This window comes from Notothenia coriiceps, unplaced genomic scaffold (genome assembly GCF_000735185.1).
Source record: "Notothenia coriiceps isolate Sejong01 unplaced genomic scaffold, NC01 NC01_scaffold00004909, whole genome shotgun sequence".
In the NCBI taxonomy this organism is placed as follows: Eukaryota; Metazoa; Chordata; class Actinopteri; order Perciformes; family Nototheniidae; genus Notothenia; species Notothenia coriiceps.
The window spans coordinates 1-24,741 of record NW_011337610.1 but is presented as its reverse complement, the minus strand read 5'-3'; the positions used below and the strand labels follow the sequence as shown (position 1 = coordinate 24,741).

General features: G+C 39.5%; 1 protein-coding gene across 5 annotated transcripts; it reads left to right on the top strand.

The window, feature by feature from the left end:
- Positions 1-282: 282 nt before the first annotated feature.
- usp20 (ubiquitin specific peptidase 20) lies at positions 283-17,670 on the top strand. 5 transcript variants are annotated; one of them, XM_010767927.1, is made up of 25 exons: positions 283-431; positions 739-841; positions 1,469-1,522; positions 2,585-2,647; positions 2,731-2,871; positions 2,980-3,082; positions 3,505-3,574; positions 3,680-3,793; positions 3,915-3,993; positions 5,236-5,764; positions 6,668-6,817; positions 7,363-7,475; positions 7,747-7,919; positions 9,639-9,733; positions 9,823-9,856; positions 9,982-10,027; positions 10,121-10,301; positions 10,979-11,105; positions 11,195-11,364; positions 12,691-12,772; positions 13,049-13,157; positions 13,242-13,344; positions 13,742-13,810; positions 13,897-14,065; positions 14,354-17,670. In XM_010767927.1, the coding sequence occupies exons 2-24, from the start codon at positions 764-766 to the stop codon at positions 14,052-14,054; spliced, it is 2,841 nt and encodes a 946-aa protein (XP_010766229.1). In that variant the 5' UTR covers positions 283-431; positions 739-763; the 3' UTR covers positions 14,055-14,065; positions 14,354-17,670. The 5 variants fall into 5 exon arrangements, with proteins under 5 accessions (XP_010766229.1, XP_010766230.1, XP_010766228.1 ...); XM_010767928.1 differs by having other exon boundaries at positions 3,915-4,014; positions 5,236-5,332; XM_010767926.1 differs by having other exon boundaries at positions 3,915-4,014; positions 9,982-10,009.
- Positions 17,671-24,741: the final 7,071 nt, after the last annotated feature.

The window sequence follows — 24,741 nt, the reverse complement described above, 5'->3', positions numbered from 1 at the left end:
TTTAACCGACGTACAATATTGCGTCACTTCCGTAAACAGGTATTCTTTTTAACATTAATCAATACAAACGTTCAATTTAGCAAAAGCACAATAAATAAACATCTATTTGTATATCTAGTAATTAATTGTATTCAATTGCATGAAACAAATATGCCTTCATTGTAAAGATACTGGATGGGCTGGATTTGTTACACTGACGTCGCTCCGTGTCGCTCCTCCTGCTCCAGACCTGCGTCGTTCCGCTCCGTGCCGTGCCGTGCGGAGGATTGGAGGAGGGGGCGAGTTGTTTGGGGTTGGTGGGCCGGGGGTATCGCGTCCGTCTCTCGGCTTGGCTTCTCCAATATCTCGCTAGCATACTATACCCTGCCCCGCAACCACTATGGCTTGTTAACGAGAAAAATGGATGATCATCGTGTCAGCTGCTTCTGTTGGTAAATACGACTCATTCATAAAATGTGCTGCTGTCATCGCTGCAGTGAGGAGATGATTTCTGAGCTCTCGTTTGTTAAACATAAGGCCTTTCAGATGTTACATTATGTGGGGGTTTACTGTGAAAAGATGGGCTAAAAAAACAATAATTTATCCAACTATTCCTCCAGTTATCAGTCATAGAAGAGGTGCATGTGATTGATGCACATATCCTGCTATTGTGTTTAGATTATTGTATAAAGCTAGCTTTAGCTACAACAGCTTTTCATCTGTATCACTAGTTTTATTATTACTGTCCTGTCAAATTAGCAAGACGTTCCCCTGAAGAGTAGCTATGGCTGAACCAGAAACGTGTCCACACCTGGACTCCATAGGAGAGGTGACAAAGGAGGACCTCCTCGAGAAATCCAAGGTGGGTTTTTATTCATTCACTGGCAAATAAAAGATGCCATGTTCAGGTCATTGGCTGTTTTCCATGGCCTACACATCCCATTAGGTTGTTGAAGCAGCCTTATTCCACTCCAATAAAAAAAGAATGAGCTGGAATATATGCTCTGTTATGTTGTAGTTTTACCACACATTTACCTGAAAGCTTTTGGATACTTTAAAAATAGAGAATTTTGTTCCCTAAACATCAACATAAAAATAATAAAATAAAAATGTGGTTAAACACCCATTGACTAGAAATTATTTGGCAAGTACTTTGTTTATATTTATGGTTCCAGATTCACACATCTGGTTGGTTTTTCTATTAGTTGTTTGAATCTAGTTTAAATATTTGAGATTAGTATAGTTTGGATTGTTATGCATTGCATCTGAGTACTTTTACTTATATAAGTACACACTTTTACTTAAACACAGAACTTTTAAGTGTGACAGTGTACTATCAAAGTGTTAAGTATTTTTTAATTAGCGGAATACTTCCTCCACTACTGCTGTGATTAAAGGTATCTATGGAAGCATCCTTGATGTGTCAAAGTGACCCAACATGTTTTGCAATATTTTTAATCTGTTCCTTTCTATTTTAATAAATCTGCAGGGAACATGCCAGTCCTGTGGAGCAGGGGGCCCAAACCTGTGGGCCTGTCTGCAGGTAAAAAAAAACAATATACCATGTTTAAATCTTTGTTTTGAAGGGTAATAATCAGTGAAGCTTTTGCAACTTGTCCCATCAATTATGACCACTATAAGTGCTAGTACTGCTGCATTTTAAATAAGAAGGCTAGGTGAATGTTTTTAGTTTTTTTTCAGACTAAATGATAAAATAACATTAACATTTGGTCAACACAGTACAATGGTGAAGGTGCAAGTGGTAAGCAATATGAAAACAATCCAAATGGGACAAACACTACAAAACAACAGGGGAACAAAGACAATGACATTGATGCATATATTTAATTAATATTACAATACAAATACATGTTTAATGGTCATAACAACATAACATTATAAAACATTAAGTAATAGTTAATGTTGCTAAAATAAGTGATCAATCATTCAGGGCTCTTTGAGAAGAAGAATGGGTCTGACATTCTGCAAACATTCTGTCAGGGATCCATTTATTATACAAGGCAGGGCAAGTGTATTTATAAAGCACGTTTCAGTGACAAGGCATTTGATAGTGCTCTACATAAAACATCAAAGCATCAAGACAGTGCAAAACTGCGAAACCCAACACAGTACGAGTAAAACAAATGAAACAAAACCAACGGATGTAATATAAAAGAGTTTGTTTAGATGTATAAAACAAATAATGATTTGAAGTAAGTGGCAAACAGAAAAGAGCTGCAGCAGACCTGAAGTTTTGTGAAACAATTACACAATTACCTTATGCACAGAGTATGCAAAAGGAGTTATTGGAAATGTCAGTAAGCAATACCAAGCGTAGGGTGAGAGAGCGTTAAGATGCCACGAGGGAAAAGAGTTGAGTGATACTGTGGGCGGAGGCCAGGTGGATGCTTAATAATTAATGATTATGTGGGGCATAAATGTAATTATAAATGAAGTAGCTTTTGAACTAAGGCAGGTAAGCAACTACCGAATATGTGCAAGTAGGATAAATAAATATGTATTGTTTAGGGAACTGCCGATTCATAGAGATAAAACAGGAAGATGTAATGCCTTTCAAGATAAAATAAGAAGTCTTTCTCTGTAGAGCGACTGCCAGTATGTTGGTTGTGGAGAGTCGTTCTCCGATCACAGCACCCTGCATGCTCAGGTAAAACCCCTCACATTGAATATAACATTTCACCTCCTCCTGGAAAAATGTCCCTTGAATGATTGTGAGTGTGTTTCCTTCAGGCTGAGAAGCACAACCTGACGGTGAACCTGACCACGTTCAGGATCTGGTGCTATGTGTGTGAGCGGGAGGTGTTTCTGGAGCACAGGCCGGCGCTGCTGCCTGTCCACACTGCTCCTCACACCTGTAAAGCCTCAGAGCAGGTAACACCTTGCACATCAACATCCTTTGATTTAAAAAGGAAAAGTGCACTTGATGCCAAACCTGTTTCATACTCACCAGCATATTAATAGTATCTTTTAATCCCAAAGGAAGCACCTCCTCAGCCACTCAGTCACCCACTGAAAGGAGTACCGATTGCTGTGGCTGAAGATGAGGGTTCAGAGTCAGAGGAGGATGAGGTTAAACCCAGAGGTACAAAATGTGTGCTGTGAACACTTTTCCTCCAGTAAACATACATTTCCGAACATTTACAATCATTTTTTATTTTCTAATTTCAATCCCCCCCATTTCTATAATTGTTTTTATTTACTTACGATTGCCCTCATACACTGTGAAATTACTCCGTACACATTTTTCTGCTCGGAATAAATATTTGTATTTGTATTATCAAACTCCTTGTAGATAGAGCTCATTCAATCAGGTCATAGGGGCCATCTTCAATACAATCTGTAGATACAATTGCTTTGAGTCCTAAGATTAGGTACTAGAGCTGTTTCCTATAATCCAGATTGGCATTAATAAATACATATTTTAAAACAAATATGCTTGGTTTGTAAACTTTTGTATTTCTGGGGATAAAATAACTGTATGGCTCTTGTTTCCACTGTTTGCAGGCCTGACAGGAATGAAAAATATAGGTAACTCCTGCTACATGAATGCAGCTCTTCAAGCTCTGTCCAACTGGTGAGGTCACTTCCTGTCATTACGTTTAGTCCATTACTGGGGAAGGGTCTCCTCTTGAGTTAAACACTTGTGCTGATGTCATATTTTCCTCCCTTTCCTCCCCAGTCCTCCTCTCACTCAGTTCTTCCTGGACTGCAGTGGCTTGGTCCGGACCGATAAGAAGCCCGCTCTCTGCAAGAGCTACCAGAAACTCATCTCCGAACTCTGGCATAAAAAACGGTAATAACCACATGAGGAGAGACATAAATCGACACAGACAGAATGCAGCTATACGAGACGATTGTGTGCTAATGAATCCTTTACTGTTTATTTAACTAACTGTCATGGCTCCCCCCTGCAGGCCCAGCTATGTCGTGCCTACCAGTCTGTCTCATGGCATCAAACTAGTAAACCCCATGTTTCGTGGTTACGCTCAGCAGGTAGGGGCAAGCACCCAGCAGGTAACTACACCTGGCATCACTCTACAGCCTGACACGGTCTTGTCCTTTGTTTTTAAACTCTCAACCCCTGTGTATGTTCCTCACACATTCCCTAAACATGACTTCTATCTGCTATTAACCACTACATTTGTTAATACTAATCAAAGGCTTGACTAGATTGTTTACTTCTACTTCAGTTCTTGGTGAAGTATTTTTCTTACATGTCCCAAAACCAGACAAAATCATAGATGCATTTCTAAGTCTCTCTGTAGAAAACAGTGGAGAGAAACTCTAGGAGAGGTTAGATACTTTTTATCTGGATATTATTGCATTAGTGCCACCCTTCTTAAAATTAGTGTTTTTATATAATAGGCTACTTTTGACACTTTGTTGCTTTCTTGCAGAGAAGCAGTTAGCATAACTTAGCACAGCAGAGGGAAGCTAGCTAGCTGCAACATGTCATTTCTTTAATTCAGTTTTTGTACATTACACAAACAAAATATAAAAGGTGATAATTAGTGAGCTTGAAATGTGCAAGTTATATCAATATTGTTACCTTTCAACAGTTGAGCTGTTTACCCCTGCTTTCAATCTTTATGCTAAGCTAACTGAACCCATGGCTGCAGCTTTATATTTTGTGCACAACATGAATGATATTGATATTCTTATCTAACCATGGCAAGAAAACAAAAATAAGTTTATTTCCCATGTCACATACAATATCCTTTAACTTAAGAGAGACTACTTGATCCAGGTGACATCCACTACTTGAGCTAAAACAGGCTAAACTGATACCTCAACATACCCTCAAACTGAATGCTTAAACATTAAAAAACATCTGTGACTTTGAAGTAGCTCTATTGAAGTAAAAACATAATTTTTGATAAACAACTAAAATCAAGCCTTTGAGATGGTCTAATTCTTTGTAGGACACTCTAGTTTAGAAATGTTTTGAATTTGGTTCAGGCTTAGTGCACGTTTGATTGAAAGTATCTGGTTTGTTGTATTGTAATTACCTTGGCAAAGTGTTGACAATAATAGTGTTTGTTGTGTCTGATTAAGTTCTCCTTGTACCACTTCTTACCATTATACAAAATGCTTTGTGCTGTAAATAAGAAATACACCATTATTCACATTTCTGTCCAAAAATGAACTTCTTTGCAAAGCTCCTGACTGTGTGTTTATGCATCAGCTGTAATGCATCCTGCCTCTGAGTGAATGCAATGTGTTTTCCTGCTGCAGGACACTCAGGAGTTCCTGCGCTGCCTGATGGACCAGCTGCACGAGGAACTGAAGGAGCCACTGACAGAGTGCAGCATGAGCGGGGAGGGCAGTGATGGTGAGGAGATAAGAGATGGAGAGCGCTCCCCATCTGAGGATGAATTCCTATCATGTGACTCTGGCTCCAGCAGTGACCGGGGGGAGGGGGGGGGAGGCGTGGGCGACGGAGAGCTGCTCCTGCAGGATGAGTGCGACGGGGTGAGGGCGCCGACCGGAGGAGGGGTGGTGGGCGTCAGTACCGGAGGGGTGATCTCGGAGAAGGAGAGGCTGAAGGAGAGGAGGGTGTCGGGCTCTCCTCTCCGCGGAGGCTCGCAGGAGATGGACGAAGACGCCGATGTGGATACAGCCGCCGCTGAGGAGGAGGGGGCTCCCGAGCGGGAAGACGAAGAGGAGTTAACGCCCACCACAAACACTGAGGCCGAGAACCAAGAGAACAACCAGTTATCTGATACTGGGCAAGGGCAGAGCAGCCAGAGCAGCAGCACCTCAGGTTATTAAAGGGATAGTTCGGATTGTTTGCAGTGGGGCTGTGTGAGGCACTTTTTCATAGTCAGTGTATCACCTACAGTAGATGATGGTCGGCACACCCCAAGATTGGACAAACAGACAGGAGCACCGGCACGGAAGCGAAGCAACTTTCTGCTGTGGATGGGGGCCGGATAAAACGTTTTCAAGCCACACAAGAGAATCAATATCAGATTGGGTTTACGCTTTATTTATAATATCTTCAGTGCTTTACCTTGCAGTTAGACGGCCCTTTTTGATGAGGAACTGAACCTTTTCTATGTTTTCTTCAAATCCACTAGACTCTGTGGACAAAATCAGTGATTTTATCTTACATACTGGGGGAGTTGCTGGTCTACCGCTGCATTGATTAGTTTGTTGAACAAATGAACAACTTAAATACACCAGAAAGAAAGTAATCGAATAACACAAAGAACTAATTGATAGATGGAGTGATAGACCAGCTACCTTTTAGTTCTGTGTGGTACTGTTTTTATCAATGGAGTCTGGTGGCTTTGACGAGACGAAAGATAACGGCTATAGTTGTCGACTGAACACAAGATAAGGCAGGGAAAATATTCCGAATACAGTTTTCATTTAAACCGTCTTTTTATTTTTAAGTTTTGCTGTTGCCCCCTTCCATAGCAGCATATACTGTATTGTTTAGAGCCCATGCAAGTACTCCTATCTGCTTATCCAAACTAAAGCGGTGCCGACCAACATTAACTTTCACTGTCTAGTAATAAGTACCTAATGTCACCCTACTTTAAACAATGCAAGCTATCCCTTTAACATGGATTTTTTTCTGTTGTTTTGTTTTTTTATATCTAACATGTGCATCATTTGTCTCTGAACTGTCCATTTTTGCCTTTAACATACTGTTTTCTAGAGCCAGACAATGAGGTGACAATGAGCCAGACCCAGTCCACTCCCTGCAGTCCTGTGAGGACGCTTCAGGAGCTGCATCCCAAACTGTCCTCCAGCCCGCCTCGCTCCAGCCCCCTGCGCTCTGCAGGGCCTGCGTACGCCTTCAAAAAAGGTAAGGACACATCCCAGAGAAGAGAAAAGATGTTTCACTGCCCATATAACACACTTTATCATTTGTACAGACTCCTGGGGAGTTCCAGTTATTTAAACCTCTGCATTGGATGTTTGCAATTGCACGACAGAGTCAATTGAGTTGTTACGGACAGTGGGATCTATGCTGGAGTTTTAGTGAAAAAGGAAGTCAAGGCACCACCTGCTAGGATCCTTATTGATTTTGATGTGAATTTGATTCTTCAGTAAGAGTTCCATATGTTTCACATATACAGCACGCCTCTTTTATACATATGAATTTACAATTATATATTTATGCATTGTGAAGTAGCCTGTTCTGGAGAACTTTATTTTATTTCAGAACACACACAGTATATCAGGGAATTTAATTATATTTCATAAAGTGTGCCTGCCATCACAATATACTATAGACTTGCTTGCTTTGCCTTTATCCAAACACAGTATTGCAGGTAGCAATGATGAAGATGCCTTTGTTGAATAAACAGTATAATGTTATTATCTGCCTTGCCTCCATGAATCTTTCAGCTCAGCTGCTGCTCAGTGCCAGGAAGAAGAAACAGTCTCACTTCCGCAGTGTGATCTCAGACATCTTCGATGGCTCCATCCTCAGTCTGGTCCAGTGTTTGACCTGCGACAGGGTGAGCTGCACTTCAGCTGTTTAAACAGCAGGGGGGGCTACATATTTAGTCAGAAACCACAGTATATTTACTTTATTAATACTATTAATGTTTCCATGTGAGATTTAAAAAGGCCACCATGATCGTTTCATTATATTTTGAATGATGATGTTTAAAAAATGATCATGCTCTAATACTGCAATTGCAATATCTGTCTACTAAAACCTTTTCCAAATCATGCAGCCCTAGTATTAACATATCCTTTAACGCTCTTATGTTTTATGTATGACAGGTCTCTACTACGGTGGAAACGTTCCAGGACTTGTCCCTCCCCATTCCGGGTAAAGAGGACTTGGCAAAGCTCCATTCGTCCATACATCAGAACCTCCCGGTAAAGACCGGGGTAAGTCCCGACACTTACGGCTCGCAGGGCTGGGTCACCTTCTTCATGGACTCCATACGCCGGTCAGTGGAGCGCTTTAGAACAAATGATTTGAAAAGAAGCTGTCTGATAGCACACTGATATGCTGGGGTCATTGAGATCTTCTCTAGGCAGGTATCTGATTCAAGGTTTACATCTAGATGGTAATCCAGATGATTTCATCACTGTATGATATACTTAGGAAGTTCCTTACAGTAAAAGGAGGCAAGTGGAATCATGAGTAATAGATAGTGATGCTCACTTGATTATCACTCCACATTATCTCTGAAAATCAAGTGCAAATGATGCGTTTGAGGGCATGTTGGGACTTTGCTATTAACAGGGAGAAGAGATACCACGATTAATTTCCTTCGATGAGAAATCACCTTCTCTTGAATATATGTAGTGAATGCCCCTATTGTTGGTTTCATGTTTCCAGTTGCTTGATATGGTCCCAACGACATGATGAGGCAGGCTCCTGTTAGACTTCTGCCCTGACAGAATCAGGAATACCTTCAATGCAAACATTAGTGTTATGTTTCACACTTTTAAAGCAATGTCTCCTTCCAGATATCATGACCCAGATACTCAAGATGATCTACAAACCTTGTTGCGAGCAGCTTCATGTAGAAATTACTTTTCCTTTTACCCAACTACACCCACTAGCCGTATCACCGCACAGAGTGAAGTGTGCATTTATGCATTGATCGCCAATGAGTGGATGTGATAATAGATAAGTTTACTACATGAACTGCTCACAACATGTCCGTGGATTATCTTGAGTTCTGGGATGTTTCTCAATCTCGAGTACGCTTGCTTGGTAGCACATGTCTGCCGAGCGTCTTGCTTCAGAAGCGAGGCAAGAATACTTCCTGGCATTCGGAAAACAAAGAGTGGAACAGGCTAACAAGTGTGCAGGTGTGCGTCACATGAGAAGCCCCGCCTTACATTTTCCGCCACAGATTTGGGGAAATTGGTCCGTGCGCAAAGCATTGTGGGGATTTTAAGACCGCGGAGTCTACACATGTGCAGCCTCGAAATGTCTCCAAACGAAGTACGCCGGGCTCGGTAGAATTCCAAGTATGCTGGACATTAGAACATTACTTCGGCGGCACTCGATGACGTAGTATGCTTGAAATAGTGGCTCTGGAGCAGCTTTACTCGACATTGAGAAACACCCCCAGTGTCAGGACTTCTGGAAAGAGACACATCTGTTTAGTTCTTCGAATTGATTTTTTTGTGCTTGTAGAACCACAAGTCAAGTGCCATGTAGTTTGATTTGTTTAGAGAAAAAGGCAGACATCTTTGTGGCAGATATCTCCAACCCTTGGGGACTCTCAGCTAAATAAGATAAATACCACTAGGGTTTTGAGAAGAAACATGTATTTCGGATTTGTGGGTGAACTGCCTCCTTTAACAATCACCATCATGCCCATCCATGCATCCTCCTCCCGCCTCCCTGTCTTGTCAGAGAGCCTGGTTGCTGGGCATATTCAATTTGAAGAAAAGGGTGCACTATGTGTGCATATGCGACCGTCTAAGGAGCAACCCTTTCAAGGCACTTTAAAGGTAAAAGCCGCGCTTTAAACCTACCATCAAAGACCCTTTCAGGAGCTCCAGGCAGCGATGCTTTCAGGGTCATTTAATCATTACAGGTTTCTGACCTTCATGAAGGTCATTTTTTCTCCGCATGGTCGCTGTGAGGGAACGGAGTTAAGGGGTCTCTGTCACCATAATGATCACGTCTCTTTATGTTATAACAGGTTCGTAGTCTCATGTATCCCCACATGGTTTTGGGGGCCCATTGTGACCCTGGAGGACTGCCTCGCTGCTTTCTTTGCTGCAGATGAGCTCAAAGGTAAACTGGCTACACTGTGGAAAATGTACTATGATACTCTTGTCGAGAAAATGTGTCACAATTCACATGTAAATCCTTTCTTTTGATAGGGGACAACATGTACAGCTGTGAGAGATGTAAAAAGTGAGTATGCATAGTAAATCTAGGAGAATACTTTTGTATCTTTTTGAGAAATTATCCTATTTAATGCATTAACCAAGGGTGTTTTCCATTTAGAATTTTTGACGAGGTTTTTTTTTCTTCTACAGGTTGAGAAATGGTGTCAAATTTTGCAAAGTACTTAGGCTTCCAGAGGTTCACATTTCTTTTATCTGATCTCCTTCTTTCTGCATAAACCAAGTTTAGTTTGGCTTGTGTTTGGCTTCATAACGTGTGTTTTTTTTGTAGATTCTTTGCATTCACCTGAAACGCTTCCGGCACGAGGTCATGTATTCGTTTAAGATCAGCAGCCACGTGTCCTTCCCGCTGGAGGGCCTGGACATGGGGCCTTTCCTGGCCAAAGAGAGTCCATCCCAGGTCACCACCTACGACCTGCTGTCAGTCATCTGTCATCACGGCACTGCAGGAAGTACGAAACTACTTCATTTCCTACAGATAAAAGTACATCAAAAGTTATCTCCATGTAGAGTCAGAATCAGCAGAGGTGTTTATTTTTGTCTTCATGTTGCACACTTGGCAGAAAAAGGACTTCCATGCTATACTTCGTATAGTTCTGAAAATATAAAAAGACACACAAAAAAAAGCATGTAAGTGTCATACTGTGGGCTAGGTCTAATAAATGATGCATCTGTAAATATTTAGTTGACGCACTGTTTCACATGACACACTCGTCATTTCACTGTTTAAACTATAAAAAAATGTAATGTAAATATCATATTAGCATTACCGCTAGTTTGTTACACTTACACGTTCATTTTAAATCTGTCACTGCTTTTTCTTACCTGGAAATACAGGAAAAAAAGGCAAATCACTGCAATGTAGCTTAACACTGTAGGCTAGGTCTAAGCATGATGCATCTGGTGCTTCTGCGTCTCACCTTTAGGGCTCCTAGCTAGGACTCCTTTACTTATTATAACCATCACTTGACCTACTACTAAATATTAAAGTTGCATTTGCACATGAACATATTTCAGAACAAGTTTAATCTAACTATATACAAAAGTGTTCCATGTCCATTAATAGGCCCGACGGTACTATGGGTCACGCTTTCACACTCTCTTTATCTAAATGTTTCTGTTGTTGCAGGTGGACACTATATAGCGTACTGTCAGAACGTGATTAATGGTCAGTGGTATGAGTTTGATGACCAGTATGTGACAGAGGTCCATGAGACGGTGGTGCAGAATGCAGAGGCCTACGTGTTGTTCTATCGGTAAGCACTCAAAGATCCCATCATCTCAGACATTTATACTGAGACTATTTATTTTAAATGTTGTCACTGACTGTATTTATTTCCTGCAGGAAAAGCAGCGAGGAGTCTGTGAGAGAGCGGCAGAAGGTGGTGGCTCTGGCCAGCATGAGGGAGCCCAGCCTGCTGCAGTTCTACATCTCCAGAGAGTGGCTGAACAAGTTCAACACCTTCACCGAACCGGGCCCCATCAGCAACCACACCTTCCTCTGTCAGCACGGAGGTGGGTGGCAAGAGAGCTTTCCCTTTCCTCTAGTGTGTTATGTAGGTTTTCATGCATGTAAATGGTCTGCAAAGGCTAAAATCCCATTGTTCCCTCCAGAGGGACTTTCTCTCCTACACACTCCCCTGCCTGAAACGCCTCCATTGGACTCCTTTGTTTACTTCCGGAACATAGTGACATCCCTATGTCACACTAGCACTTCTATTGGCTAGCGGTAGTCCAAGGGGCGGGACTTCTCTAAGCGGTTGACAAATCACAACAGAGCAGGTCATCTAACCAATCAGAGCAGACTGGGCTCTGGTTTTAGACAGAGGGTGAAAAGAGGTGCTGCTGCTCAGGCAGTATGAGAAAAATAAAGAGCTTTTTGAACATTAAAGCTTGGAGACATGTCCCAGTTGAGACACTAAATACACATTTGAACCTGAAAATGAGCACAATATGCACTCAATTTTTTACCAATTAAAATAAACCAAAGTTTCTTGTTTGTTTGTAGCCGTTATTTAACCAGGTGAAAGCCCCTTGAGATCAAAAGATCTCTTTTTCAAGGGTGACCTGCAGGACATTAGTTACACATGTAACATAAAAACAACAGAACAGCAATAAGGATGACATACAACATAATGTACAGGCTACAGTTTACAAACTCTATTTACAGAGACAGGTACCATGAGTATCAAACAGCATGTCACCCAGCTGAGTTTTAAAATGATGCAGGGGAACCAAAGTGCTCAGTTTTAAACATGTTTGCAGACTGTTCCAAGTTAGTGGAGCTGCACAACTAAAAGCTTTCTTCCCTAAGACAGTCCTAGCACTTGGCACATTTAATAAAACCACATCATGAGATCTCAGGCAATAAGTACTTTCAATTCGCCGAGAGATCAGAGAGCAGCTTAAAGAGCTGTAAAAAAGAACTTGTAACTTGGACGCTTCATTTGTAATGTTAACAGTCATATTAACATTAAAGAATCATTCTAATTCTTTGAGGTGTTGAATTTAAGGTTTGACATTAAGTTAGAGGACAAATCAATATATTCAACCCACTCACAGTTTCCCAAAACTGGCTGCTGTCTTCTCTGCCGTTTCTTTTAACCATATTATTCAGCTGTTAAAGGATAGAGGAGGTTTGTGGCCTCTCAAGGCATTTCAGCAATAGAAAAAAAGTATTCCTGTTAAGATTTGAACGATAGTTGGCCAGTTTATGCATCTAGATGAGAACAACCTGGCTTTCTTTCTTCACTAAGCCTGCAGGGAGAAGGTTGTGGAGTTTGTGTAAGAGGAGAGAAGTGAATAGATGCTTTAACTTAAATGTTTTTCACCTCTGCACAGGAATCCCTCCTAATAAATACAACTACGTGGATGACTTGGTTGTGATTGTTCCTCAGAATGTGTGGGAGTACCTTTACAACAGGTGAATATGCAACAATATTTGATATTTAAAATGTGTCAACATGTGTACACTCATGGATCAAATGGTGATATATCTAGTGATATCACAGCTGAAGACATACTGTATGTATCAAATGTCCCTTCAGACTGAACATATGTAGCTAAAACATGTCATAATAAAGGAAAATAACTTGAGTCATCATAGACAAAGGTCTTCGCTGACATTTTATTAACTCATTTGTATTTGTTGACATTGCATCACATTATATTGTGTTGTTTTAATGTTGGTGTTCCTCAGTTTTGGAGGGGGCCCTGCAGTGAACCACCTGTATATGTGCGCCATCTGCCAGGTAGAGATTGAAGCTCTGGCTAAACGCAGAAAAACTGAAATAGACACCTTCATCAAGGTAACTGCATGAGTTTAGCGGTACCTATGCATAAACGTATCTCCATGTTTGGGGTTGAGCGAGCAGTTTTTCTCCTGTCTGCAGCTGAACAAAGAGTTTCAGGCTGAAGAGGCTCCGACGGTGATCCTGTGCATCAGCATGCAGTGGTTCAGAGAGTGGGAGGGCTTCGTGAAGGGCAAAGACAACGGTACGACCCTGCAGGAACACAAGCACAATCATCAATTCAAGCTATTTTCTAGCTTTACAAAAATATCTTCAACTTCAAAGGTTTTATTGTGATATGCACAATAGCTACAGTGTAGTCAAAAACGTTAGGCCCAGGCTCCACTAACAATGCAGCATAAATATAAGACATAAAACAATTACAAAAATAAAAAAACAATACAAATAGAGCATAAAAGAAACATAGGAGGAATAAAACAATGCAAGTGAATGTTTAGTAGTGAAGTAATACAGGAGAAGTTAACTATATACAAGTAGATTAGAATAAGATGAGCTAAAAATAGAACGTAAAATGAAATGCTGTACAGAGAAATAAAATACTACATCATCATTTTATATATATTTGGATTGTGTTTTCTCAGAGCCACCTGGTCCCATCGACAACAGCAAAATCGGCGTTATGAAAGGAGGGCACATACAACTCAAGCAAGGTAAATCTCAGCCCTGGTTGTAAAGGTGGAAATGAAATAAACAAATAAGTCAATAAACGATTTTATGTGGGTCCCTCCTCCTTTAGGTGCAGACTACGGTCAGATCTCAGAGGAGACATGGCAGTACTTGTTGGGAATTTATGGCGGAGGGCCGGAGATCGCAGTGAGGCAGACGGTGGCCCCGGCCGACCCCGACAGCCTCCACGGGGAGAGGAAGATCGAGGCAGAGACCAGAGCACTTTGAGATAAAAACAGGTCTGAATGTTTACTTGTTGGGAAACACTTTTAAATCACCATAATCCCTAACATTCCCCATGCATATACACAGACTTCCATACAATAAATATACTGCGGGGGGATGTGTAACACTTTACTGGAAGCCGGTCTTGGATCAGGCCCCTTTTTTCCACCCACATAAGCTCATAAATTCCTTTTGGTCAGCAGAGAGTAAGATAGCACATGTGGCCAAACATATGTGATTCTAATCGACACTGCTTCTTGGCTTAAGAGTCCATTTTCCTCTTCGCTTGTCATTTCCCACAGGTCTTCTGATTCTCTTTCCACTCCTGTTCTCACAGAAAGCTGAGGAATTTGCACCATGGTGGAGAAACGTCGTCGCGAGCACTTTGTAAATGTAGCAACGCTTACTCTGAGGCCGTGTTGCAAAGAGGGTGAAACGGTACTTTAAATGTCACATTATTTATTGGATAACTCTGATCCTCAATGTTAAGATGTGTAAAAAAGCAGCTGTCGTGTCACATCTCTGGAGGTGTTTTTGGTAGCTATGGTGTGTCAGTAGCTGTCAGATACTGCTGAGGAGGAGAACTGAGGACTTCACTGGAAGCAAAAACTCAAGAGACGCTAACGAGCTTTCTGTTTGCCTGTTTACTAGTTACATAGCAACACGTTCAGACATCATGTGAGAGATGTCACATAAATCATACTCTTGCACCTCCAACCTTAAATACACAGTATAACTGAGCCCTCAGGAATGGAGGTCTGTTGTTTGGTTAAGCCAGGGAAAATGATCAGATCTTCAAGAAAATACTGCAGCAGGTACCAGAAAACATGCATGTGTCCAAAAAAACCAACAACACTTTTCAGGGTGTATTTGATAAAGCTTCAAAATGCATGAATTTGCTATTCCTTTAGTTCAACCCAACCTATTTTCTGTGGTCAAATTGATTGAAATATGTCGTCCCTCTTGTCCGGCACTACCCATAAAGAGTACGGGCATAAAGATAAATGGCTGGAGTACAGAAATAGCTGATTTTTAAAACATGGCAAAAGGGCAGGAATGACTATACATTTGATGCAGTAGTGATACATTTGCAAAAAAGGAAACAAGAAAACCTTGCAATTCTTCTGAAATTGAACAGCAAAAATGTCCTAATCTCAGTTCTTTAAAAGAGATGACTCAAAAATAGAGAGGGCAATGACGTAATCATTTCAAAATTAAAAAATGATCTGACATCAGCACAAAATGCACAAATCCAGAAGTTATGATTATTTGATTGATCAAGTATATTTCTTATTTCCACAAACAATCTTGTGCATGTTTTGTCATCAGAAAAATAAGCTATACTCACACTGCTATAAATATCTGTGCATCTGCAAGTTGCATTCTTCTTGAAGATGCATTTTAAAATGATATGTAAAACCACACGTCTTAACTATAGCTCGTTTACTCCAAATCTTAATATGTTGGAACACTTCCACCCACACAGGAAGCGATGAATCAACACATTCCTCGAACCACAACACTCTTTAATCGAGAAATATGTATTAAGATCTTTTGCTTTTTTTTTTATATCCTTGGATCACAGATACTACTCAAACCGTGTGTTGTGCAATTTAAAAACAACAAGACACTACAAAGACCTTCAAATACCAGCCTCTGACTTCCATTTAAAGCAGCGAACATGCAGAGTTGCTAAGAGCAGTTACTTTGTTTAAATCTGAAATATCACCCTAAATATTGTTCTGCAGATTCCTTCTTTTACAGCATAAATTGCGAATTAAAGTACCAGGGTAAAATCTAGGAGAAATTGCACGAAGCCAGTCGAAACTCTGGGGGAAAAATAAATAAAAAACACGTCCTCCTCTTTCTCATTGTAGATAAATCACATGCTTGCCTTTTTTTACTGTACAGACCTGCAGAGTGTGCCGACACATTTGAAGCCTGCTGTTGTGGTAGAGTGAGCGATGGGAAACAAGAATGTCGAGTGTTTCTCTTATTTTTATAAAAAATACCAATCTAGAGTATCCATTAAATGATCTTTCTGTTGCATTACATTATGTTTAAATAGCACAATTATTTTAAACTGTTTATAAAATGACTCAAACAAGGCGAGCAGATGGTAATCAAAAATACCCAACAGACATTTCTCACTGTAAATATTTTGACATGTCTTAGCAGGAAAAGTTACGAGTACCATTTACAATCTATATATAATACATTAAAGTATGACAGATATAGGAGCTGACACCAGAAGCTGACGCTTCGAGTGAACTTTACTTTTTGGTTTATTTGATCTGACAGTTTTTGGTTCTTGTTTTTTCAGTTTTTTGCAAAGTTACATTTTAAATAACTGCTTTTTGGTCACTTGAAGACATGGAAAACAATTTGGGAACACAAGACAGGCATAACTATTCAAGTTGATGTTAGCAAACCGTGGCTAATTGACACATTCAGCCGTCCCAGACCAACATTTTCAATCATGTAGAGTCACGTTCCTGATAAAAAGAATACCAATATTTACTGTTTTGGCTCCGTTTTTGGTCTTTACCAACCCAGTCTAGGGAAATACCTGCCTTTTCATGTACCAAATCCTTCTATATATTTATCAGCTAGTCGCTCACTATGTCTGTTTAGTTAGGAACAGGTAGTGTACAGATGATTTTTACATCTTTTACTCTGAAGAATGACGCTATAAGAGTGAATTAAAACAGTTAAATAGCAGCACAGAAAGCTAAACAATGAGCTAGAACTATAAAGCTGCGTAAACCAGAGTGAAGCTGCACATTGTTTAGCTTCATCACCACAACCCCTTTCTTATTAATTCATTATTATTAAAAAGATAAATATACACTACCTTTAGGAATATTTTTTACTTTCAAAGAAAGAAAAAAAAAGGAAATAAAAAGGAAAATCCTCATAGTTCAGAGTCGTCATACTGAATATCCTGTGAGCAAAACCATTTACGGAAAAAAGCCATCATGATTATATTAATTCTCCTTCAAATGTTCCTTTATTTTCATTTTATTCCAGACCATGGTCTAAAATAATCTCCATGTTTTCTTTTGTTGTTGTTGATGTGTCCAAAGAGCAATTCACCAATTTTAGTAATTTGTCTTAAGAAAAACTGTTTTGTAGCATTTTCGTTTTACACGTGTCCAGTCTGTATCCAGCAGAGATGATATTGATGCTATAGAGATTTGTGAGTGTGTGCTATGTTTAGATCTTTGGGGGATTAAGTGCAATGAAAAAAAATGACAAATCTTTGTGCAATGTGTGTTAAGAAGCGTTGCGTGGTAATTACTTAATTATCCCCGCCCAGGAGTTTGTTTGCTTCTGTTACAACACGTAGCTATGCGTGTGAAATTTCTATTTCACAGGGAAATTTCAAGCATTGCTGTGGTTTGAGCACGTTCATCAGGAATATCGTGACAGCCTGGAGACAGCCCAACAGATTTCCGCTGACTCATGTTTTCCCCATTTTTTTACAGTGTGTGGCTGTGTCATGATCATGGTGATAACACAGGACTTAAGTCTTAAATGATATGTCTTAATGTCTGTATAACTGATGTAATCAATCATGACTGGTTTAATGATTAAAATTGCCTGGTCTTTGATTTCATCTGCGTTTTCTTTTTGCTGTGATATAAATAACATTGGATTAGACACACTTTATTCATCCCAAATTGGGATTTTCTTTTAAATAAAATGTTTGAAAGTAACAAAAGCACAACAAGGAATAGTACAAAAAACACAAACAAATAAGAAAACAACCACCTGGAGCTGCTGCAACAGGCTGCCTCCTATACCCCACTACCTTGCAAAGTATACTTTATGAAGTATGTTAATTATGGAAAGTCATACATTATAACCCAGGGGCATTGAGTTTAGGCGGAAACATTGTAATAGTAATTTCAGAAAATGTGATCATGCACTGTCTGGCTGAAAGTCAGTTAAGAAGTGTGTGTTAAATACGAAGCTACAGCTAGGTGACAGTTACCTAGCTCCCCATAAGGGCATTATTTTCTTGGGTTTGCCTGTTTGTTTGTCAGCAGCATTTGGGAAAAACTACTGTTCGTAACATTTGGAAGGAAGCAGCAAGGGCCCATAAATGATACAATTCTGAAGAAGATCTGAATCACAGAGAGGAAACATCAATTATGAAATCAGACTTGGCAGATATCTAAACTCTCTGAGAGTCCTTCTGGTTTAAATATCAGATATGTTTTTTATAATCTATACAAAAACAAAAATGTATTGACAGAGAGCTAGGCTAACTGTTTGTCCCTGAACCCAGTCTTTATGCTAAGCTAAGCTAACTGACTCCAGCTCCATATTTAACTTGCAGACACAATAGTGGTATCAAATTCATCATCTTACTCTATACATTAAGGTTAATAAGCACAATGTCTAAGCTATTTGTGTGTACGATAATAATTGCTGATTATACTTTGGATCCATTCCAAAATGTAGCAGACTCATCATTGGCCAAAACATCCTTCCACTAAGTTTCACAAAAATCAGGCTGCTAATTTTTCCATAATCCTGCTGGCAAAAAAACTTTTGTCTTAAAAATGGCATATACATTTGTGCTGCATTGATTTGAACCAATACAAAAAATAATTAAATCCGTTTTTCTGAATGGTACAACTTAACGGGACTCTTCATTGGTGCAATTAAAATATATACTTAAATAAAGTGTTCAGATAAATCATATAACTATCTAAATGTGTATCAACTTCCCTTGAGACACTGACTTCAGTTTGATACTTCTGTAGAGTAAAAAAAAGTAAAGCTGCACTTCTTTTACTGTTATTGTAACTTATTTAGTCTACGGTCCCAATATAGTTAAGTGTTAGACCCAGAGTGACAGGGTTTACTTGTTATTTAAAAGGAGTGGGGGCAACTCGCCAGTGTGCAGCTGTGATGTCATCCCAGGTCCACCGTACGTATGCCGAGCTGCATCCAGACAGAGGCAGACGGAGAGGAAAACACAGCCGGCAGATGGGAGGATATGCACACTGAGAGCCTTCTGCAACACAGGACAGCAGACAATCTGTGCAGGTAAGAGACCAAAAGAAAAAATTGGCTTAGAGGACATAAATGCAGCTGCAGTTTACATCACATTACCTAAAAACGATGGCATGTTTCCTAGTCTGTGTGTGTGTTTTGGCAAACTGGACGCTTTAAGGGATGCTTTTGGTGACACACCATAAATACTGCTTAATAATTCATCATCCCAGAGCAGTAGTTTTATAGGACGTTGAATACGGAGGATCCAAGACAGGGATGGGTGTGGCGGGCAGACCACTCCATCCTCTTCATTAATGTCATTCACACTCCTGCTACTGGCTCTCAGCCCTGTGTGATGAAGGTCAACATCACAGATTTAGGAGGGATGGTTGAGATTGGCCCTAATGAAGTGGAATAATTACCAATCATGCATGGAAATATCTGTGCTAGTGTGAATCAGCTTTATTGGTTTTCTTCAGTGTATTTGCTAAATAAGTATTTTTGTGTCCCTCCGGCAGTCAAAAAAGATTGATTGTGTGTCAGGGTTTATATATACATATTTAATATTCCAGATTAGGGACAGTTGAATGGTTCCCCCGTTTTACCTAAATTTGCACTTGTTACCCCTCTCTCTCCTGCTGAGCTCACATCAGTCATGAATTAGTGCTGACTAGAGTAGAAATGGAGAACATTACACTTGTTTTTTTAAAAGGGACAGTTCACCATCTTAATAGTACACCTAACTTTAGTGCTACTTCATTTATGGCTACTTCTCAAATATTTGTATGATTGATTTATGTTTCAATTGAATGTATACAGGGATGTTTTTCAACCGGCCATAAAACAATAAACAAGTTGTAAAAAAGTCTGCTTTTTCGTCAATATAATTGAACTTGATGGCATTCAGGATTTGGTAGACAGGAAATAGTTCCTACTTGAAACACGGTTTGTGGATTATCTTGATTAACCCGGTTTTCTGAAAAGACATGTTGATGTAGAGTAGCTTAAAATTATTTTGTGTTTTAAAACACGTAGAGTGAAGGCAGACATCTTTACAGCGGATAGCACCAACACTTGTTATCTCACACCACAACTATCTAGATTGATAAATAGTACTATATGTAAGAGAAAATATATGTATTTTGCTTGTTTTTGAAGCGCTTCGTGGTCTTGCACTTGCCTACTTGACATATTTTCAATGTATAATCTTACACAAAGCTTTTTATTATTTCAAAGTGCAAAAAATTAAAAAAGTTCTTCTCGGGGGATCTGAGAGCAACTCAAATTATTAGCATCTTTACATTTAAATACAAAATCTACAGCCTGGCTTTTCATTTAAAATGTTATATGGCCCTATTTAATAGTAATCATGTTTTAAAATGTTTTTAGTTTTAATTAACCATTATCTATTTCATTGTTTGTGAGTTTAGTTTATTATATTTATCCACTTTTAAGTTACATATTTTGCTTCTTGAGTGCATGCTTTCTACATTTATACTGTCTTCTCATCAGACTTGTGAAACATGTTGTCCTTTAACTTCTGGAAAAGTGACAGTGCAATGTCTTGATCTGCTGCCATCTAACCGCCAATCCATTTCTTTCCTCAGGAATATGTTGCATCCTATCTGACAGCCATGCTTCATCAAGCTGAAGACAGGATAACTAACATGACAGAGAAGCCAATTCATTCATGGAAGCTCCGACATGAGCAGTCCTGAAGGTGATCCTGCACACATCTAAAGCAGAAGATCAAAGTGCTGCAGTATCTTCAGAGGAGCGAGTCACCACAAAGAAATCCTGGAAGAAGCACTGCAGTCCGCTCTGATTCAGCTCCTCTCTCTGCGGCTGTAAATATTGACATGCCGTGTCTGGCAGCTGTTAGAGACGGAGAACACCTTGAGATTATCTGACTGTGTGAACTGTTTAACTCATGCTAACCCTGGCTGAGGCCTGCAGGCAGGGCTGGATGTGAGCCGTTTGTGGTTTTTCGGTTGCTAAAAACACGTGGAAACATCCAGTAGCTCCTTGTTGTGTGGTAATTCGTGCTGCACCTCCCTTTTTTCGCGTGTCTATTTTTTGTCTTCTAAGTGCAACTGTGTTATAGGAGGAATCCCACATTCCTGGGAAACACCTTTCATGTAGTGCCAACATTGCTATTCATATGAATAATTGCACAATTTCACAGTCATACATCTTATATTTAGCTGGGAATTATATGAAAAATGTGTGATCATGTTTTTGCAATATATCAAACAGCAATAGTTAAACATAAAACGTTAGGTATACTATTCAGTACATTCTACAATACAGTACAATTACACTGGGTTGTTTAATGTAAGCTAAAATGTTAGATCCGTATATATATATATTATAACCAGAGAACTCCACCAAGACTGATCTGCCATTCAAAGTTGAATGAGTCCACAACCCTCTTCAAAGTGTTATTACAATCAAACCAGTAGTTTTTCTGTAATGCTACCCACAAACTAACCAACAACAAACTTATTGGCGTTATTTACGGAGGACGTTGTCCTCTCCTGACAAGATATAGACCAATCTATTAAAAAGGTGTCCCTCCTTAGTCCTCCAACTTGATGAGACTCTTTACTGGTGCAATGCAACCTCTTTGAAACAGATACAAAGACAAATATCCAGATACATCTGAATATACATATTTATACGCTTTGATGAAGAGGTAAAGATGCACTTCTTTTACTGTCACTGTATTTTGTGTTGCCTACAGTCAAAATATAGTTGAGAGTAAGAAACAGAGTGACATATATGACCCTCCTTGGTTAAGTTAATGATGTTTTTCTCGCCTGCAAAATGTCTTGGAGAAGCTGTTGCATTATGAGTATGCATGCTATTAGGGCTGCACAATTGAATACATATATTTATTGAGAAGAAATTATAACAAAAAATAGAAAATTCCCAATATGGGATCAATAAAGTATAATCTAATCTTATATTGATTGAAACTGCATTTGCATATGACCATAAGGACTATTATAGGTAATTAATCACTATTTACAATCTCAATTTAAAAATAATTGTATATAAAATACTGTACAAATATCAATGATATTAATGAGATTTAGGATCTATACCAAACAATGATTAATATTGCACCTCCTATGATGTGGATATTACACTAGTCCATATTTCGATAACATTCTAATCAATTGTGGAGCCCTACATCCATCACCTGGGTGTAGTATAACTGTGTACACCTGTATAATCTCTCCTGAACTTTACATACATACGCACGCACGCACGCACGCACGCACACACACACACACACGCACGCACGCACGCACGCACACACTATGGGCTGCACCATGTGTTCGCAGCTGTGTGACAGGTGGACGGTGAGGGTGAGGCGGGGGGGCCGCAGGGCGATGGAGCTCACTGCGTTCCCTCAGATGCTGCAGGGCGAGTACCACCAAGTCACCGGACTGCACTACATGTCCTCCTTCTCCGACGCAGAGGACGTTTGCGACGACAGCAGCTCCGGCAGCTCCGGCAGCTCGCTGTCTTTAGACGCTCACACACACACCGCTCACACACACACCGTTGACGGCTGACACTCCACCTGCACTGATACTGAGGTTTAAATGATGAAATACGCAGGATGTGTGGTGAATTTGCAATAAATGTGGTGAACTAATTATGACATCTGTTTGTTTTTTATGTCATCATATTCTCATTAAAATAAAATAAAACTTTGTATGTGATTATACATACAGCTACATACTGGGATCCTATACAAGTAGAAATACCATATTCTTAAAAATACTTTCAGGTTAAAGTCCTAACTTTAACATTTTAAATTAATCAAAGCAGAAAAGTATTATTAGTGAAATGTAAAAGTAAAGAAAGTTATCAAAAGTTATAGAACATGTCTCCCTTGACAGTGTTATATTATTACAAACAATTTGTATGGTTCTGCTTTTACCACTAAGAGATACATTTCACTATAATATAAGTGGTGTTTTGCAATACGATCAGATAAGAAATAGGATGTGATGTGAGAGATGCTTGTTTTTCACAATTTCCGCTTTATTAGATAAGATTCTTCCGATGGATTTTGGTGCATATTGTTTGATATTTGGTCAGACGCTGAAGTACTCAGATAATTATCTTCAGTAAAAGTAGAAACATTATAGTCTAAAAATAAAAATGAAAGACATGTTTGGATGATCTTTTTACATAATGCAGGATAGAACTATATACTGCTTAGTAATCAATAACAATATTTCTTATTTTCCAAACGATATGCATTAGTACATGAAATCCTATATGATTGTACTGTATGTAAAATCTTAATATTGCATAATCAGTAACCATTGAAGTAAATGTGTAGTAGTAAGAGTAGAATGAAGTACCATGAAATGAAAATACTCAAGTTTATTGTACTTATACTTCTGTAGCCATATCTTCCATAAATTCAACATTTACTTTCATTGCTACGTGGATGACACCCAGCTCTACCTGTCCTCCAAACTGACCTCCATCCTCCCTCTCTTCTCCCTCTCTGATTGCTTACAGGAACTCCATATTTTAAGTCTGCACTGGGACTCGAGCCGTAGGGTCGCCGGTCCAAGTCCCCGAACGGACTTAAAATATGTAGTGTGGACTGGTACTTGGAGAGGTCCCAGTTCACCTCCTGGGCCCTGCCGTGGTGGCCTTGAGCAAGGCACCAGACTGCCATTTTGCATGTATGTGTGACAATTAAAGAGGGTTTCATCCTCCAATCCTAATTTAGTGGGAATGCTGATACAGCATTCCCATGATCTGTTATGCTACGCACAAAATTCTTTATTATTCCGCCGGATTATTTTGCGCCTCTTCTTCTCCCACATTGAACATCGCAGAAACTCCGTTCAAACATAAAAACGTTCAGCTCGGTCGGAAATCGATGATTACTTTTCTCATTCATAACTTTCATAATTCCAGAGATACATCCCATAATTCATCACATTCTTAACATGGAAGTCAATGGAGAAACTCTTCAGACTTCAACAATCTTCATGCAACTTCAACTGCTAACTGCTCCTTCTTCAACTGCTAACTGCTCCTTCATACTTTCCCTCAGAAACCTCATTCCAACTTTACAATGTTACACATCTTTCTGACATTATTCGTGTAACACAACTTTTAAATCTGATTCTTACTTTTAGAGATATTAAACATTGTTCAGACCTTGGTAAAGAGGCCTTCTTCAGATTTTAGAGTGCGTGGTGTCACAGCTAGAGTGGAGGACAGATTTAATTTTGCCTTTATATTTTCTTTTAAACCTGCCATAATTCCCAAACTCTACATTCCTGAGACACAATTTGTCATGACAAACGTAGGAAAACATCTCGTAGCTTGAAAGATAAAAAAAAATTAAGCAAAATAATTAAACAAAATGCCTCTTGAGGGCATGAAGTGACAACAACTTTCAACATGTCTCCATTAAACCCCATTGTAAGTTCAGCCTCACCTTTCCCCACCACAACAGCCAGCTGCATACCTTTAGTTAATCTGCTAAAAAGGCCACATTATTAACCTGAAAGTACACAAAAAGTACACTTCAGATGCTCAATTTCCTTGACATGCTTCACGCTTTGAAATTTCACCGATATCTGTTACGGTTCTTCAACAAAACGTTCACATGTAAGAGGTTTATCTCTCATTC